The sequence below is a fragment of the Lissotriton vulgaris genome, chromosome 10, assembly GCF_964263255.1.
Source record: "Lissotriton vulgaris chromosome 10, aLisVul1.2, whole genome shotgun sequence".
NCBI classification, from domain to species: domain Eukaryota; kingdom Metazoa; phylum Chordata; class Amphibia; order Caudata; family Salamandridae; genus Lissotriton; species Lissotriton vulgaris.
Window position 1 is genome coordinate 850782335 of NC_141698.1, and position 18607 is coordinate 850800941.

General features: G+C 43.0%; 1 protein-coding gene across 1 annotated transcript in view; it reads right to left on the bottom strand.

The window, feature by feature from the left end:
• The window catches only part of LOC147688885 (uncharacterized), a 243578-nt gene that overhangs the window by 43443 nt on the left and 181528 nt on the right, over positions 1-18607 (bottom strand). Inside the window, exon 3 of the mRNA XM_086939982.1 lies at positions 16116-16235. Coding sequence (XP_086796108.1) covers positions 16116-16235 — 120 coding nt within the window. The remainder of the gene's footprint in view (positions 1-16115; positions 16236-18607) is intronic.

Below are 18607 nucleotides of genomic sequence, written 5' to 3' on the forward strand. Positions count from 1 at the left end.
GACTGTCGCCCTGTCTTGGACCCGAGGTGCAGACCTTAGTACGGCGAGACGAGACGGGTTTCTCCTTGGTGACGTCTTCAGTGCCTCAGTTAAGTATTAAGTGATTGCTAGTTGTTTGGTTACTTCGTAAGGGTTTGCTCCTGTTTGGATCATCCTTTTAGTTCTTGGTTTGGTTTGCTTTCGTAAGATTATCACTGGTTGTTCTAGTTACGATAATCATTTGGTCTAGTTTTGGTATCGATACATTTGTTCGCTTTGGTAGGCCTAAGTTCTTGGTTCGAGTGCGCACCTTTGTTTGTGTTTGTTTGTTCTGTGTTCCGGATTATAAAATGGTAAGTCGGAAAAATTGTATGGTGTCGTGTTTTGGTTGCAACAAGGATTCCCGGTTGGAGGACTCATGTCTGGTTCCTCCGATTGGAACTCCTCTTTATGATTTATACTGTAAGTTCGGTGTGGGTCCTATATCTTATAACGAGGTGTGGATCCGATACACTCAGAAAGATGGTGTCCTTAGTTGGCCACTACATGGTAGTTTTGAACCCGAAATTCTTGATAATTTAGAAATGAAATTGTTTAAGAAGAAAGCCCGGCCGGCAATGTTTGATTCTTTCCGTTGCTGGCGAAAAGAATCCAAACAGAGAGAAACTAAAAAGTTAAAGAAAGAGCAAAGAGAGCAAGAGTTGACTCTAGAACAGTCTGCTAAGCAGCTGCAACTCAATGAATCTGAGAAAGCGATAGAGGTGGCCAATAGAGAGCGTAATTTAGCGATAGATAAGTGCTATCCCGCCTTGCCATCGAGTACAGCTAAGACAGTAGAGGACCCTGAAAAGGATCCCCTGTTGTCTTACCTATTGAGGTCACCCCCACCGTATGCACAGGGTGCTACAGCTCCACCTTTACCGAATGTTCAATTACCGGTTGCTGGACAGCCTGGTATACCTGCTCCTGCTCCCCTGAATCAAGCTCCTGTACCTCCTGTGGTCAATATTAATGTTCCTCCGGCACCCCCTCTTCCAGGGTTGCCAGCTCCTCTGCCTATGCCTGTACCACTGATACCTGTTGTTTCACAAGCTACTTTGCCTGCTACCCCTACTGTTGCTGTTTCTTCTGTCCCTACTACTACTCTCCTCCAAACTTCTGCAAGCGATATGACTCCGCTTTCTGTTCGTCGGAGAATCACTGATTCTGTCACTAATATTCTATCTCCCTTTTACAAAACTTTGATTAGGAGTCCTGTCTCTGACTCCGTTCAAAGACGTAGTCAGCTCCCTAGTAGTGAAGAACGTGGAATATTAGACTCTACTGCCCTTAGGTGGATTTCGAAAGTTGGAAGATATAGTGTGCGAGATGTATTAGATACATTCATGCAATGGAAGGAACTGACACAGCGCTATGTGTTTGATGTCATGTGTTCCCTTTTACGTGAAGAATGGGAAGAGAGCGAATCTGAACAGGTACCGGATGAATTAATCCAAGTTCAACAAAAATTTGCTGCAGGTATGATAGTTGGTCAGGAGATAAAAGAAGCAATGGAATTAATTTTAGATTTTAGATTCGATCCTTCTCTTCGTTCACCAAGAGAGTTAGAGAAACGTAGTACGAAACAAGGTCGACAATATCCTATGAGGGAGGTTCCTCCAATATGGCGCGAAGCTGTTCAAGCTGACGCAGTGAATGGTTTTGCAGCCGCTCCGGCCCAATTCCAGAGAGTGTGGATACACATTCCGTGGAAGCGAGCCGAAGTATTAGCAGTAAAACAGGCCTTGCCAGATCCGCGTAAAAATCCAGCTGGATATTACAAAGAGTTGGCGCAAACAGTTGAAGCTTGCGTAATGAATTTAGCGGACATTGACATGTTATTTGGCAATGTAGTACCTCAACCAATTTGGGCTAAAATTCGTAAAGAAAATCATCCAGTTGCCCTAGGTGGTGATTGGGCAGCTATAATAGCGGCAGATGGTCAACAAATAGGTGGTTCTAAACCCGAACCTCTAATTGCTGATTTGCCTGGTAGAATAATCGATTTAATGAAAACTCTGATGCCAGCATTGCGCGTTAACTGGGACAAGTTGTCCGCATGCAGGCAGAAAAAGGACGAAAGTGTCTCCGACTTTTTCACAAGGTTTGAAGAAACTTTCGTAGATCACAGTGGTCAAGATATGAGCACGGAAGGAGGACAGAGACTATTTGTTGATAAATTTGTGCACAATCTGTTACCAGAGCTCAGTAATAAATTAAAAGATTCTGAAAGTGCGTGGGCTGTCTCTACGACTGCGCAAATACTTGCAACTGCTCAGTATTATGAAAATAGGGATAAAGAAGAAAAGGAAAAGTCAGATAAGAAAACAAAAGATTTAAAAACTAAAGTTCTTTTGCAGCAGGCATATCCGCCTCGCACGAATCAGACGAATACACAGCAAGGGCCATATCAGAGGACAGACTATGGTTCTCAGAGACCACAATACCAATGGAATCAGTGTGCTTACTGCAAGAAAGAAGGTCATTATAAAAATGAGTGTCCAGTATTAGCACAAAATAATGCTGCAGCAGCTCAGAGAGGACGTGGTGGTTCTACGCAAAATTCTAGAGGTCGAGGACGAGGTGCTATGCCTCCACAAACGAATGATCGACCTTCTAATTATTTTGATCAGCGAAACGGACAGTCTGCCCAGCCAAATAGATCTCAACAGTATCACGTTGAAGACTACTGTGAAGTTAGCGAGGAATTTCAGCAAAACGAGTACTAGGACAGCCATGGACAAAGAGAGAGAGTAGTATCAGTTCCAGTAGATCAGAGTGGGCCTTATGTCGCAGTAGCAACATCAGGTGTAGTCGAACCGTTTCTCTTGGATACTGGTGCAGCAAAAAGTTCTATCATTCATGCGAAACTCCCTGGCGCACCTTTGTCTGGCTTAACAAATGTTTCAGTAGGTTTTTCAGGCGCCCCTGTTCACAACCCAGTATCTGGTCCTTTGTCTATTTCTGTTGGACCTTGTCAATTAAAAGCACCTCTGATTTTGACGACTGGTTGTAATGAAAATCTGCTTGGTTTAGACTTGTTAAAACGCCTGTACGCGACTTTGTACTGTTCTCCGTCAGGAGTACAGCTTACATTGGGTAAAAGAATAATCTCCCCGATGTACTTATCAATGGATGCGCTCCCCCTGGAGCTGCGTTCTCTCCCTGATACTCTTTGGGCGACTGGTCCTAACGACGTAGGTCTTTTGGAAATTCCACCATATGTAGTAACTTTGAAAGCAAATGTCAAATTTCCACGAATCCCACAATACAAAATCTCTAGTGAAGGTGAACGTGCGCTCTTATTGATTGTGCAAGATTTGATCAAGAAAGACGTAATAGAGGAAACTAGAGGAAATGTCTGTAACAGTCCTGTACTCCCAATTTTAAAACGCACTGATCCTTCAAAACCTCCAGTCTATAGATTTGTAATCGACCTTAGAGAGGTTAACAAAATTGTAATACCACAGTTCCCTGTGGTTCCAGACATTACTGCATTGTTAACGTTGATTCCTGCTACAGCCACATGGTTTTCAGTTATCGACTTGAAGAATGCCTTTTTCAGCATTCCAATAGCCGAAGAAAGCAGAGATATTTTCGGCTTCTCTCTAGGAGGCCGAAGCTTCAGGTTTAAACGTGCTCCACAAGGATATTGTGAAAGCCCATCCATCTACAGTCAGGCATTAAAAAGTCAGTTAGATTCTTTTGTACTTCCTCCCGGTTCTGCTTTAGTGCAATATGTCGATGATCTTCTAGTGGCTGCCGATGACAAGGAAACTTGCAAAGCAGCTACAATTTCCCTATTGCATCATTTGTCTAATTTAAATCACAAGGTGTCACCTTCCAAAATGCAATACTGTTGTCAAGAAGTGACCTACCTAGGTCATCTCTTGTCAAAGGAGGGAAGAAGGTTGACCCCAGAGAGAATAAAAGCAATTACGCAGATGAATGTTCCTAGCACACAGAGAGAAGTGCGTGCCTTCTTAGGTATTACCTCATACTGTAGGCAATAGATCCCAAATTTTTCTCTTTTGGCAAAACCATTGGTGGCCTTGACTGGGAAAGGTGTTCCGAGTCCGGTGCCATGGTCTGCCGAATGTCAGCAAAGTTTCTCTGAGTTACGAAATGCACTGTGTTCAGCTCCGGTGTTGGGAACACCCGACTACAGTAAACCTTTTACACTCTATGTCCACGAAAGAGAAGGTTGCGCGTTGAGTGTTCTGACGCAACGATTTGGTGATAAACAACGCCCTTGTGCGTATTTTTCATCAGCATTAGATCCGGTAGCCAGAGCATTGCCTAGTTGCTTGAGAGCTACAGCAGCAGCTGCAGCGTCCATTCGACAATCTGCTGGTTTGGTCATGAACAACATGCTAGTGGTCATGGTTCCTCACGCCGTGGACACGCTCATGAACCGAACCAAGACACAGCACCTTACTAGTGCGAGATTATCAGGCTACGAGCTGACACTGCTAGCGAGTCATATTCAGATTAAAAGATGTAATGTATTGAATCCAGCAACATTGTTGCCGACTGATCAGGAGTCGAGTGATTCTGAACCTCATGACTGTTGTTTCAGAACCGAGGAAGAGACAAAAGGTCGGATTGATCTTAAAGACACTCCGTTACCAGATCCAGATGGCACGTTGTATGTTGACGGGTCTTGTTTTAAATTGGAGAATGGTGATGTAACAGCTGCTTACGCAGTAACGACTCTGAGTACGATTGTGGAGACTGCAAGAGTGAGTCAGAATTCTGCCCAAGCTGCAGAATTAATTGCATTGACTAGAGCGTGTGTTTTAGCTAAGGGAAAGAGAGTGAATGTGTTCACAGATAGTCAGTATGCGTTCGGCGTAGCGCATAGTTTTGGCCGATTGTGGAAGGAGAGAGGTTTCATTACGTCCCATGGGACTAAGATCCAGCATGGTCAGCTAGTCAATGACTTGTTGGAATCTCTAACCTTACCGACTGAAGTTGCGATTGTGAAGTGCAGTGCTCATCGAGCAATCAAGGATGATGTTGGTCGTGGAAATGCTTTTGCTGATGAGACCGCTAAACAGACAGCTAGGAATACGATGAGTGGAATGTATGTTGCGACGTCTGCAAGATGGATTACTGACTCAGGAATGTGTGAGGATACAGTGGAAAGTGTGAAAGCAATTCAGAAAGAGGCGACTGAAGAGGAAAAGCTTGCATGGAAAGAGAATACGGGTAAATTGGACTCGAATGGATGTTGGATTGATTTGTCGGAGCAGCAGCGTTGGATGTTGTCTGATGCGTATGTGCTTGCGGTGGTAACGATGGCGCATGGAGCAGCGCACATCAGTTCTAAAGGGATTTGTAAGATGTTGGCTCCAGTCTGGAAGAATGATGGAATTAGTAAGTGTGCAGAAAGAGTGGTGAGAAATTGCATGATATGCCTGATGCATAATCCTGGCAAGGGAATCCCCACACCCGCTGGTCACTTTGCTCCTCCTTCTTGCCCCTTCGAAGTGATTCAGTTAGACTTCATTCACATGGATCGTTGCAACAATCTCAAGTACGTTCTAGTGGTAGTCTGTGCTTTTTCAAGGTGGATCGAAGCATATCCACTAAAGGACAATACTGCCTTGTCCACTGCCAAAATCCTTCTCAAGGAATATTTCCCCAGGTACGGCATGCCACGGATTGTATGGTCAGATAACGGAAGTGAATTCATAGGGAAAGTTATGCAGAGTGTGTGTGCAGGTTTAAACATAAAACAAAAATTTCACAGTGCGAATCACCCCCAGTCTGCAGGCTTAGTGGAAGGCTACAATGGCACCCTCAAGCTGAAACTGGCCAAGATACAAGCCTCCACGGGCTTGTCCTGGCCAGACGCACTACCTTTGGCTCTGTTATCCACAAGAGCGACTGTACATTCTCGAGTAGGGCTTAGCCCCTATGAGATTGTGTTCGGTCGACCTGCAAACGTTTGGGGGGTACCTAGACCGAAGGAATTCAAGCAGCTGGAATATCCAATGTTAATTGATTACCTTTTTGACTTGACTGCTAAATTGAGTCTCATTCACCAACAGGTTTTCGATGCATTGCCAAATCCACCGGAGAGTCCAGGCCATCAGCTGAAACCCGGCGACCAAGTCGTCATCAGAAACTTTGGACGAACCAGAAATCTACAACCCAAATTCGTCGGACCATTTCAAGTCCTGTTGGCGATGAGGACTGCTATACGTGTGGCTGGCAGAAAGAATTGGGTCCATGCGACGCATGCAAAGCGTGTACCCCTTCCACTTCCTTATGATAACTGGGTGAAAAAAGGAATTGGTGCTTCTGAAACCGAACCAGTTCCTAGATACATTCCTTTCAGCGATGCAGAACTGATTACTGATTCACCGAACTCTGACTCCCCTTCTGAGACTGCTCCCTTGAACACTGAACATTTGTCCTCAGCATCAAACGAACATTTGCCATCTGCGAACTCGAACATTGTAACCCCTGCTAAAGATAGACTGTTTTCGGATCAAACTGCTCCAGGAAAATTGAGATACAACCTACGGTCTCACTCTAAGAACTAATAAAGCAGGAAACTGCCTATTTTTCATATTTCAATTCGATACATTGCCTCCAGCCAGGAAGTTTGCTAAAATTTTATATTTCTCTATGTATATTTTGTTGTTCTAATTGCCTTGCCGTCTGGGTAGCCGTAGGGTCGTGGCTTTGTGCCTAGTTGAATCTGCGGGGGCCAGACACAAGGTCGGTCTTTCTGTTAGTTCTGGGAACTCCCAGGGCTGATAGAGGCATTTTCAACTACGTACATATCATCAGTGGTCGCGAGCGGTTGTAGAAGATGGAGCTTCCTGGGCTGCACCGAGAGAATGTAATTTATGTTCGCAGAAATAGACTTTACAAGATTCTTCATAACAAATGTTTTCTGATGCAATGTGCAATTACGTTTTTGATTGTTTTAATAACGTTGGTGGGTGGAATCGTCTTTGGTGTACATTTAATTTTTACACCGATAACAACTACAGTACCTCCCCTTGATCCTGTTTCTTCTACTGTTGCTTCTTATCATTCTTTTCACTCGTTCCCTGAACATGAGCAAGCTCGACGCTCAGAATTCATAAATAACACTTTTGTACAACTCTTGCATCAACACCAACTAGTAGTTAACACAACAGACTGCTGGGTATGTGGTTTGATACCCCACACTATGGATAAAGGCATTCCCTATCTGGTCTTGCCTTTTAGCTATAATGGATCATGTCGGGCCTTCCAAACTGTATTTGTCTATGCTCTCGAAACCTATCCCCCGCGTCCTCCACGTTCCGCTAAGTATACATCCGTTAATAAAGCCTTGATAAAGGGAATTACTGACATGATTAAAGACGTCAATAACTCCCCATTTGTCCCTAGAGATGAACTACGGGTTTATCTGAGTTGGAATTCTACGGAGTATAGTATTAGTTTGAGTGAAAGCAAGCGTAAAAGCTCAACTCCAGTCTGGGTCGTACCTCACTGAGGTCAATTCTGCTTGCAAGGAAATGGGAGAAATCCAAGAGCTCGGCTAGGGAGGAGTGATTGTGTTGAGACTTATGTGTATCCGTCGAACTCCTCCCCTGCCTTCCTAACTGCTAAGGGTACCTACTTCATCTGTCAGGATAGAGCATATACATGGCTGCCTGCTGACTTTTCAGGTTCATGTTATATTGCTCGACTATTGCCTCCAACATACACTGCTTCCCCAGATTATCACAAGACCAGAGTAGCAAGAGGTGTTTTCAGCAAAGAAGATACCGCTGGTCAGGAAGCCGGAGACTTCTTCAAAGGTTTCCTTCCTTTCTGGGGGCCTATGGCCAATAGTAGAAATCTACGTCAGCTAACACGGGTAGTTGAATCTACTATTACAGAAACTGCTGGTGCCCTTAGTAACTTAACAGCTGAGCTCCAGGCGGATCGTCTCATGACGTTGCAGAATCGTATGGTTCTTGACGTAATACTTGCAGATCGAGGTGGGGTATGCAGAATGATCCAATCGAGCTGCTGTGTTTTTATTCCCAATAATGCTCCGACTGTATACGAAGCGATCTCTAAGCTACACAAGATTTCCGACTCTATTCACGTAGACAAGGGAAACTGGTCCTTAATGGAATGGCTTTGGACTCTACTATCAGCGTGGGGATGGAAGGTTCTGATGGTCGTTGGTATTATCCTAGTATTCCTGTTCTCGTGCTGCCTTATTATCCAATGTGGTCCCGCTCTGTGTAGCCTCTGTGCTGCAACCTGTTTCAGAAAACCACCTGTGTTTGGAGACAAGGTACGAGAAAGGATGATGATACAACAACATATCACTGACCTGATGAACATCGAGATAGACTCTGATATAGACTGAGTAATTGCCTATGTAAGGGCAAAAGGAGGGTCTGAGGTTCCGTGACGATTTGAACCCGTGTTTTCAACATTGTCGTAAACTCATAATTCTGGTACCAGTGAACCGCAAATGATCCATTTAGCATATCCTGGTGTTTTCGCTATGTTACGAGCAAGAGCACTCTTGTTATAAACACATTTCTGATTTACCCATGGCATCCATCTTAGATTATGGCAGCCATTTTGTATTCTTGCCCTCACATAGTCAATGGACACACAGTGACCTCTGATCAATTCACTTCACTTAAGAACACGTAAGCTTTAGCCGACGATTCACCTTGCTAGTGACACGTGCACCTTAGGACAGAAACGCTGTGGCCGCATGACTCGGCAGAAGCTGCCTCCCTAGCCTGAGGCCAGTCCTGCTATACTGGTTCTCGTGTTCGTTGGCCTGATCATGATTAGGCGGCCGAAGCTGGTAGCCTTGCCCATTTACGACCCACAAACATCTCTTATCCTGCTTTTCTATCTTCTGCACCTGGCTCTGCTCCTTTCCTTCTGGGCCTTTATTAGGGGGAGGTAACGAAATTTACGATGAGGCGGTCCGGCTCTTGAATGAAAAGTTGACATGGGATTATGATGGAACAGTGGGAACCCCTCGTTCGTAATGTTTTGACATCAGATATTGTGGACGATTCTTGTGAAACACCAAATATTTATTGTTTAGGACATGAAGGTTTAGAAATGTACTAGCATGTGAAGAATGTTGCCCCAAGCTGATAATTTCGTATTTAAGGAGCAACCCACTTTGTACAAATCGAACAGGCTCCTAGATTCTGCCCGTGTGTAGTTTCTGTGACTTCTGTGTCCCTGCAGTAATAAACCTTTGGTCTTTGACGCCACCATCGAGAAGCCTGTGTTTCTGTTTATTTGTGCACTGAGACAGGTAGAACTCAGGGGTCTTCGGGTGTTGTCCCTGACACCTCTGGACAGTACCAAAAAGTCCAGAACTCCACCAGCACGCAAAGCACTGGCTCACATGGATTTAAAGCTATACGTCTTAAAATACTATGGTCCTCATTCCGAGTGACAGTTTAGTTTAGAGGGAACCACTAAAGGGATGTACTGGCCCCATCAGGATTACTAGATCAGCAGTAGCTCTGCATATAGTGTGTCAATCACCTGTTAAGAGCTGCTGGAGTCTGCTGATGGAATTAGGCTTTGACAGAAAAATCGGATGTGGGATTATAGATTCCCCAAATTATTCCTCATCATTCAGGGGAGCCTGTCGACCCCACTTGTAATCCCTGGTGAAACTCCGCCCAGAGTAACCGGCATCCCTACTTTTTGCCACACTTTTTGATAACATCTTGAACTATTTAAAAGCACGTGTAATTATTTTTGCAAGCACATGTCTAATTCTGTGTGCGCCCTTTAAAACAACACAGTGCTATTTCTTTAATTGTAGGCAAGGGTTTATACCGTGGGATGACCTATGTACATGTCCAGCCCCGTCGGCTTTCTTTGAGTAATACGACATACAAGATCTATGTATGTACTTTACATATAATTAAAAGAAATGTGGATCCCGCTGAATTTTGTAAACTTGTGAGTGGTGTATTTCAAAGCGGGGAAATAAGGCCGTTCTCTGAGTATTTTCAGCCCAGTGTGTGTATGCTAACATCGGTATAGTTTATGAGAGTAAAAGATAAAAACAGAATTAAAGATTAATCTCAAATGTCCAGTGAATTCTATCTCCTGCCTAAAGAGCCTACTCCGAAGACGCAGTAGCCAGGTTGATATAACTTTAAAATATGTTTCTGAAATGCAATTCTTTAGGATATTAATAGAATATGTGGGCATTAAGTTACTGATATTTAGATATTTAATTAAAAGTACAACAGAAAAAGGTCATGAGTCTGGTTTATTTAGTAGGACAATGTTAAAAATAAGAGCTACTATTAAATAAAAGGTAATGTTTATTTATTAAAAAATAAAATAAAAGGTAACGGTTTTGAATGATGGGGTTTCCGTGACGCACTCACACAGCAGTTTGTATCTGACTTTTGGGGCCCTGTTTGCTTACTTTACCGAATAAACTGTGCTTATATCAGTCATGGAGGGTCGGGGTTGATATACTGCACTTGTAGTGCTGTTTGAAACAATATCAGGGCTATTCTTTATGAATTAAATATATTAATTATTGAGCGTGTTTTAAAAGCAGAATGTTTCCTCTAGAGGCTGGTTTTTAATATGTGGTGTGGTAGTTACCAGATATAAAATATCGGCATTTGGGTCTTGAAAGACTGTAGTGGAGTTTATCTCTGATTTGTGATAATAACTTTCGTGGCGTGGAAGTTATGAATTATTGTACAAAGCACATTTGAATTAATATCTGTACTTGCTTGGTTTCCTTTCTCAGTATAGCTCACCCTCTCGGGAGCCCGCGCTTCTTATGCGATTGTATCAAAGCGGGAATGTTTCGTATGTGCATTACAATTGGGTAGGGATCCTGTGCTAGAATATACTGTGACTGCCATACGAAAGAGCCTACTTCATCCCTCTGCATGAGGCATTGAACACTTCATTACTGGCATACTGGAACTAAAGTAGTGCATAATAAGGGAATTCATGAGTATGCAAATAAGCACTAGAAGATTTACGAAACCTATGCACATGATTTCAGGACACCCAATGAGACATTTTTGGAGTACAGGAAAAAGAAGAAGTGAAGATAGATAGATAGATAGATAGATAGATAGATAGATAGATAGATAGATAGATAGATAGATAGATAGATAGATAGATAGATAGATAGATAGATAGATAGATAGATAGATAGATAGATAGACAGATGTGTCGATTTTTGATGATAAGTCACATGAAAATAACAGTATTGAAGATGCCATGGACATCATACCTAGAGACATAGTGCCATTGTCATGTGACTGATCCTCAAAATTACCATGACAATAGAAGTGCTGGAAAGGGCTGACTTTACCATGATAGATTTTTACTTGCTTTTGCTCTGAAGAAGTTCTATAGCACTTAAAGTAACAAAACGCGTTGGTTGTTATTGTGTGTTTTTTTTTTTTGCTGGATGAAAAATAAAGGAGGACTTTTAATTGGACACTTGAATTTCTGTCAACTCGTTGTTCTTAGGAGTTTACTCACTTTCAATGGGATTGATGCATTTTCTCTACACATGGTTGCAGCGTTGAACATAGCAGGTGAGTCAAAGAAGAAAGAGCACCCTTGGATACATTAACACTAAGGACAAATCAGGGGCATGCTGGGTTCTTGTCTTGCCACAGCAGCTCATATTGTGTATTCACAACTGCTAAACCTTGAAGGGGGACGAACAGGAAAGGGGGCCTTGTGCAAACAAGTTTTGCATGGCTGCTTAAGTAAATCATACGGGGTGTCAAAGTTTCACTTTGCTCATGGTGCCAGAATTCCTTACAGTCATTTTTTATCCATGAAGTAGTGAGACATTGTCTAGAGAATACTATGAGTGTTTAATTGTGGAGTTGTATAATCTAACATTGATCAAGTTTCTTCAGTCATGTATCAGAGCCATCTTACTCTTCATTTTGTGACTTGCTGCCCTTTTTCAAGTCTCTGTTTGTGTTTCTGGATATATGAGCCCCTATGTGTCGCATCTGGATGCTTTGTGCTATGGAAGAACGATGGACGTCTGTTTTACAGTGCAGGGTTCTTTTGCCATTCTCATTGTATCTACTAGTGGCATTAGGATCTCTCTTTCTGAAGCCTTCACTAGATTACTTGTTTCTTTAAGGGCCGGAAATTACTCCAGTCTTTTTTTGTGGTTTCTTTTGGCTACAAGGATTTCTTTCTGCCTAGGTTGGTTCTTATAGTCACCAATCTCTCTAAGCCAAGAATCGTCTGCCACAACAAGATTCTGAAAGACCTGAAATTGGGCCATTCATATTACCACCCTGCCCCCATCAAAGTGTTGGAGGTTTAGGGAATGCATTGTGGAAGTTAGTCCAGGTCTCCTGGAAGTCTTGGCTCCAAAAAGGTTCTAAGTCCCAGCTTTTCAGCGGTGATAGAAGACCAGTTAGACACTGTCAAGGGTCCCAGGACCCCAGGAATATATCTTGAGGGCCAAGACTCACTCCCACAGCAGCCCCAGCAGGGTACAGGTCATGTACAGATGGTACTGGTCAGCTAGGCACTTCGGAGAATAGACCTCTTGCAAGCCTGTCACTTACAAAGGAGGACAGCCAAATGACTACTGGAGTTCACTTATTTATCCCGAGTACAAGTGGGAGAATGCCCAGCCCTTCAGGTCTCCTCACAGGTTTCAAACAGTAAGTGGTACAAAAGGGTTCTTTAGCCCACTCTGCCACCCCAGTTCAGACATGGCTATATGCAAATCAGTCTGACTCTTAGTGGGCTAAAGAACGGTGATGGATTAAACCCAGATCTTTTGACTGGGTGTGAGTGTTTGATTGATTCAGATGCTCCGTCCATCACCACCCCCTTTTGTACCGCTTTTGGCCGCCATAAGTGTGGCAGGGTATGCTCAGACGTGAGTCCCTTGCTCACTTTGCCACTGGATTCAAGCAAGCCGGGCTGAAGACAGCTGGAATGCCAGAAACCGGTCCTCGGAAGCTTGTTTCCGGTCCAGGGAAGACATGGCTTGGCAGTACGGGCTGGACTGTTCCCATGAGGCGCAGGGTCAGACTGATTTGCATATAGCCATGTCTGAACTGGGGTGGCAGAGTGGGCTAAAGAACGGTGATGGATTAAACCCAGATCTTTTGACTGGGTGTGAGTGTTTGATTGATTCAGATGCTCCGTCCATCACCACCCCCTTTTGTACCGCTTTTGGCCGCCATAAGTGTGACAGGGTATGCTCAGACGTGAGTCCCTTGCTCACTTTGCCACTGGATTCAAGCAAGCCGGGCTGAAGACGGCTGGAATGCCAGAAACCGGTCCTCGGAAGCTTGTTTCCGGTCCAGGGAAGACATGGCTTGGCAGTTCGGGCTGGACTGTTCCCATGAGGCACAGGGTCAGACTGATTTGCATATAGCCATGTCTGAACTGGGGTGGCAGAGTGAGCCAAAGAACGGTGATGTATTAAACCCAGATCTTTTGACTGGGTGTGAGTGTTTGATTGATTCAGATGCTCCGTGCATCACCACCCCCTTTTGTACCGCTTCAAACAGTAAGTGCCATTCTGTTCTTCCTCAAGTCCAGAGTGTTCTGAAGAAGGTGCCATGGGGTGCCACATATATGCCGGCCACTAACTAGAAGGTAGTGGTGACTACCAGCCCCTCCATTAACAACACTGTAAAAGTTCCTAGGGTTAACCCTACCCTATTTGACCTACTGCAAACAATCCACTGTAACATCTCATTCTCTAATTTCAAGATGGAGAAACCCTTCTCCCCATATGCAGTGTCCACCAAGAGTAGTGGACCTGGTAATGAGCATTTCCCTCCTCCTTGGTCACCCCAAATCATTTGGTAACAGTTTTTCTCCCACTGGATTTGGTTCCTTCCTGACAGGAAAAACAAAAGGGCAAGGGGTGGTTGCACAGGTGTCAGCTAACATTCGCCTGTAACAAGGAGGGGGCCTTTGAAATAAATGAAGTTCCTAGGTCCTCCCCAACTGGTCTTGCTGCCAGAGAACAGAAAAACACTTTCTCACACCAAGGTCTTCTCTGCTCTAGGAGCAGATTTCACACCTCATCAGGGCTAATCACTCACTGAGCTACAGCTGGAAATTGAATGTAAATTATTAGCCTCCAGGAGCTTTAGGCAGGGAAAAGGTAACTTTCTAAAAGTTACTTTTCTTTAATCTTTATTAAAAATCTGACTTTCTCACTGAGTTGGGCTTATAGGCCCATGCCTACAAGGTGCCATTTGAGAATATAAAAATATTTTGTATTATATATGCACTGGTCAAATACAATACTTAATGTTATGCATGGATTTAGAAGGACTATTGAATCATCTCCCAAGAGTATAAATGGTGGTATTTTGGAGGGGAACATCCTTTACAACGCGGATGTTACCCCGCAGTGCAGTTACGACGCATCTTTTACAACACAAATCGTAACCACGACTTGCGCTGGAGGGCGCTCTAGGCTAAGGAATAGTAGATTTACTATTCCAACACCTTCTGTACTGTACGTAGGCTGGTGTTGGAATAGTAAATTTAACTATTCCTAAGTCCAGCACCCCTACAGCGCAAGTCATGGTAATGACTTGCGTTGTAAAAGACGCGTTGTAAAGTACCGCGATGTAATACATCGCGTGGTAACAACGTACATCCATTTTGGACAATGTAATGCATAAGCAGCATTTCTGTATTTAATCTATTTACTTGGGCATTATAAATTTCTTTTATCCCTAAATTTAGATAAGGACTTCATTGCTTACAAACTGTCCCGATGCATGTGAAAGAGGTGCTTAAAGTTCAGTATGAAAACCAGCTGTATTTTGAAAAGTAGAGGTGCCCTTTATCCCACTCTGTTTACCTTCCTAAGAGGTAGCTCGGACGTTGGAGGAGAGGCTTGGAATAAAGAAAATGAGAGTAGATGGAATTAAAAAATGCTACTATGCAATGCTGTGCTCCAAAATGTTTAAAATACATTACACTATTTGAGAAAATGGTTCATTCTACTGCTGTGTCTTTGTCGCCTGTGTTAGTACTCAGCCTAACACTTGACCCGATGATAAACACGCACATAATAAATTTAGTCTGAAAATAATATACAACCTAAATTGAATGGTAAACCCGGAAATAGCAGAAGAATTGGGTGGGCACAATGATTTTAGCTAGTTGAAGATTCAGATCTCCCGAGGGACAGACAATTCATTGGTTTGGGCTAGAAAAGAAGTACGCTGTTTCAGGTTAGCTTTCTCAACCCAGGATGTCTATCCACTGTAAAGTAAACCAGGTTCCTGCTCATGGTGGACAGCGACATTTTGACTATGTCCCTCAGCTGCAGTTATGCAGTGAACAGCCAGGGGGCGGTGGGGCCGCGTGGAGGGGGATTTCGAGGGACGATGCCGAGGGAAAATTAATTATTTATTTAATTTTCCCTCTGCATCGTCCCTCGAACTCCCCCTGTTACCTGCAAGGCCCAGGCTGATGTCCACCCAAGAAATACTGATGTCTCACATTTGCAGTCACAGTTTTCATGCAATTTTGGAAACATGCACCCCACAGTCAGAAATATGTTGTCATTTTTACTGCAGAGGACATATTAGGTGAGGGTTCCACAAAAGCCACTTTGAAGCAAGTAAGTCAAACAATAAATAACTATTTAAAAATAAAAACATGAGACTAACCACTCCTCACAACTTTTTTTTTTGAGTAACGTCATGTCCAAGAATGTTTAATGTTCAGCAATATAAATGTGTGCATTAATAATAAATGTCGTGATATCCTCAAATCGCCTCACTAACAGAGTGCCACAGAAGTTATCGCACTTCCCCCACACGCTAAGGATGTTTTTGAACATAACTTAAACGAAGGTATTGATTAAAGAACTGAAGCCTCGGTGTCATTTTGTGAAAATGTTAAAACGATCCCATATAAAGAAATGTATTATCTAAGCTTGGAAAGGTGCCACTTATACGATTTCGTTGCTTATTTCCTTCTAAATATCTCCTAAACACTAATGTTTTGGGCCTGAAAATGCCATACGCATCAATAGAACTTCAGCCTGTCTATTAAAAAAAAGAGATGAAATGTTAATCTCTACTCACGGAAACATGGCAGGACTGGTTACCATGAAAAGGAATCAGCTTTAAGATGATATCTTCCACGCGTTTATCACTTAGCGTAGTGTGCTTTGCTGTTATTGAATGTATATTTGCAGACTCCATCTGTAACATAAATGTATAGTTTTAAATAAACATACTTCATTTTCTATGAGTAATGAAAAAACCCTCATAATGACTCAAATAAGTGTGTACTATGATTAAGCAGAGTTGCTAGCTGTGTGTAATAGCAATACACCCCATAACGTTTCCGTGATATGCAAGAACAGCCTCACTCTTGGATCAAACGTTTAATCACACACTGGTCCTGCAAAACTGTTAAATACAAACAAAACGTATAAAGTGTACAGGGTACACTTGTGTGCTTTCCTTCCTGTCCTGTTCTTCCGTCTTCTATGTTCATTGTCAGTTGCACCTGTCTGTATGGTAACAGAGCTATCATCTTCCGCCCATTCAAATCTGTCATCACCCACCTGCTCGCCTTGAAAGCTACACAGCAGCAACCCACAAAAAGTTCATAAAAAGTCAATGATTTAGAGCAAATGTATCTGGCATCCAGTGTACTATAAAGGGCCAACAAAGAATGCAGCTGCCCCCTACATATGTCCAATGACAAAAACTGCCGAGCACATAGCAGTGCTGACCATAAATGAAGGCAACCCCCATTTTTAATTAAAAAAAATACATAGGGGCAGATTTACAAGCCAATTGTGACACTTTTGCATCACTTTTCCCATGTTAAAAATAACGCAAAAGTGGCGCAATGGGCTTGTAAATCTGCCCCGTAATGCTCAAGTCTCAAAAGAAATCTGTACCGCAAGCTTAGTCACTTGCATGGATTACGATTTCTGAATTGTAGGTCTCCACAGACTTCTCCAAAAGTAATAATTGAACATGTAACAGTTGCCGATTTCAGGGTCTACCACTGGAAAATGTTTCGTACTTCCGACTTGTGTGTAGGTTTGGAACTTTCCACAAGGGCAGTTGGACATAGGATAGGGTACATACAAAAATCAATTTTGAATGACTGCAATTACACTTTTACTTGTTCCCTCCACTGGAAAATAATATTCCTCAAGTAAAAATTGTGTTGGGCAGGCAGGACGAAATGAAGGCATGGTATCATATGTCAATTTCGTTACATCTGATTACTATTTAGGTTTTAACACACCCAGTTTTTCTGTTTAGCTTTTTTCTGTTCGTAAAAGTGGCTGGAAAAATCGCAGCTGTCTTTGGTTGCAGCATCAGTCAAGTCTCATTCCTTTTTATTTTTAACAGAAAGAATCATACAATACTTCCCCTTGCTTAGAAAAATATCCCATTCCCCCTACTCTCACATCCCATACACTAGCTCTGAGCAGGTGCATAAGAACCACATTGGAATTGCAAATTCCATGTGGTTGTACAGCTGGAAAAATTGGTCCTACATGATAGTTCCGCATTCCATGTGGTTTAACTCATAATTGTATGGTTCTAGGTGGATTTACTGCATGGATATGACAAATGTGCATGCACAATTTACTTTGTGGAAAATAGGCCCCAGTAAAGTGCAGCTCGTAATTGTAAATGCCAGCATTTGTAAAGCGCACAACTACCTCCAACGGAAGTGTCCCGGCGCTGTCCGTATACCGCTTAGGAACCCTTCCTGGCTTTTCCCTGTGAAATGTCCACTCCTGGGCACCCCCAAGGTGAAGCCAGGCCTCCTTAGCGCTGTTGGGGCCGTTGTATAGATTAAGCAAGCTATTGCCCAGAGTTGCAGAGTGGGACCCATGATTAGAATAGGCACTGAGGCGAGAATTATTAGGTCTGAAGAAATAGAGCCCAAGACCCACCGAGGCGGGTATTGAACCCTGGTCCCGGGCCAGATCTCTGCACCAGGGTCTGCCACTCTAACCATTGAGCCACACTTCTCCACTAATGGTCAGTCATCAGACCACTTCACCTAGAAATGATGCAACGAAGTACATAAACAAAACATAACTGATTCTTTTGTGGAGGGGGCATGTTACAGAATAGAACTACATAGGGTTTAAAACATAACAGTGGAACAGTGGAAGGGAATAAATACTGTCTTGCATGACTATTAGTCAAAAGAGAATAGTGTGTACTATCTACATAGGGCAACTATCATACAGAGTGGTGAGAATTGCACTACCAGATATTTTCTATCACATGAGAGAATAAAGCACTGCACAAGAAACAGATAATAAGGTGATGTAGATTAAACCTTTCAGTATTGAATCACAGTTCTTTAATAACCAGGATTGCAGATTACATTGAGTCAGGAAAAGTTTCAGTTCTTTTCTTAAAATAGAATGGGATGAAGGAGAAGGTAGGGAGTGTGGGATGGAATTCCAGATCTTAGATGCACCTCCAGAGAAAAGCAGTTATCCACAGGACCAATGTCTGCTGCGCCAAGACCACTCAATATGATTAACAAAGTGCCGATTGTCCCAGGGGAAAAGGTTCCCCTTTGT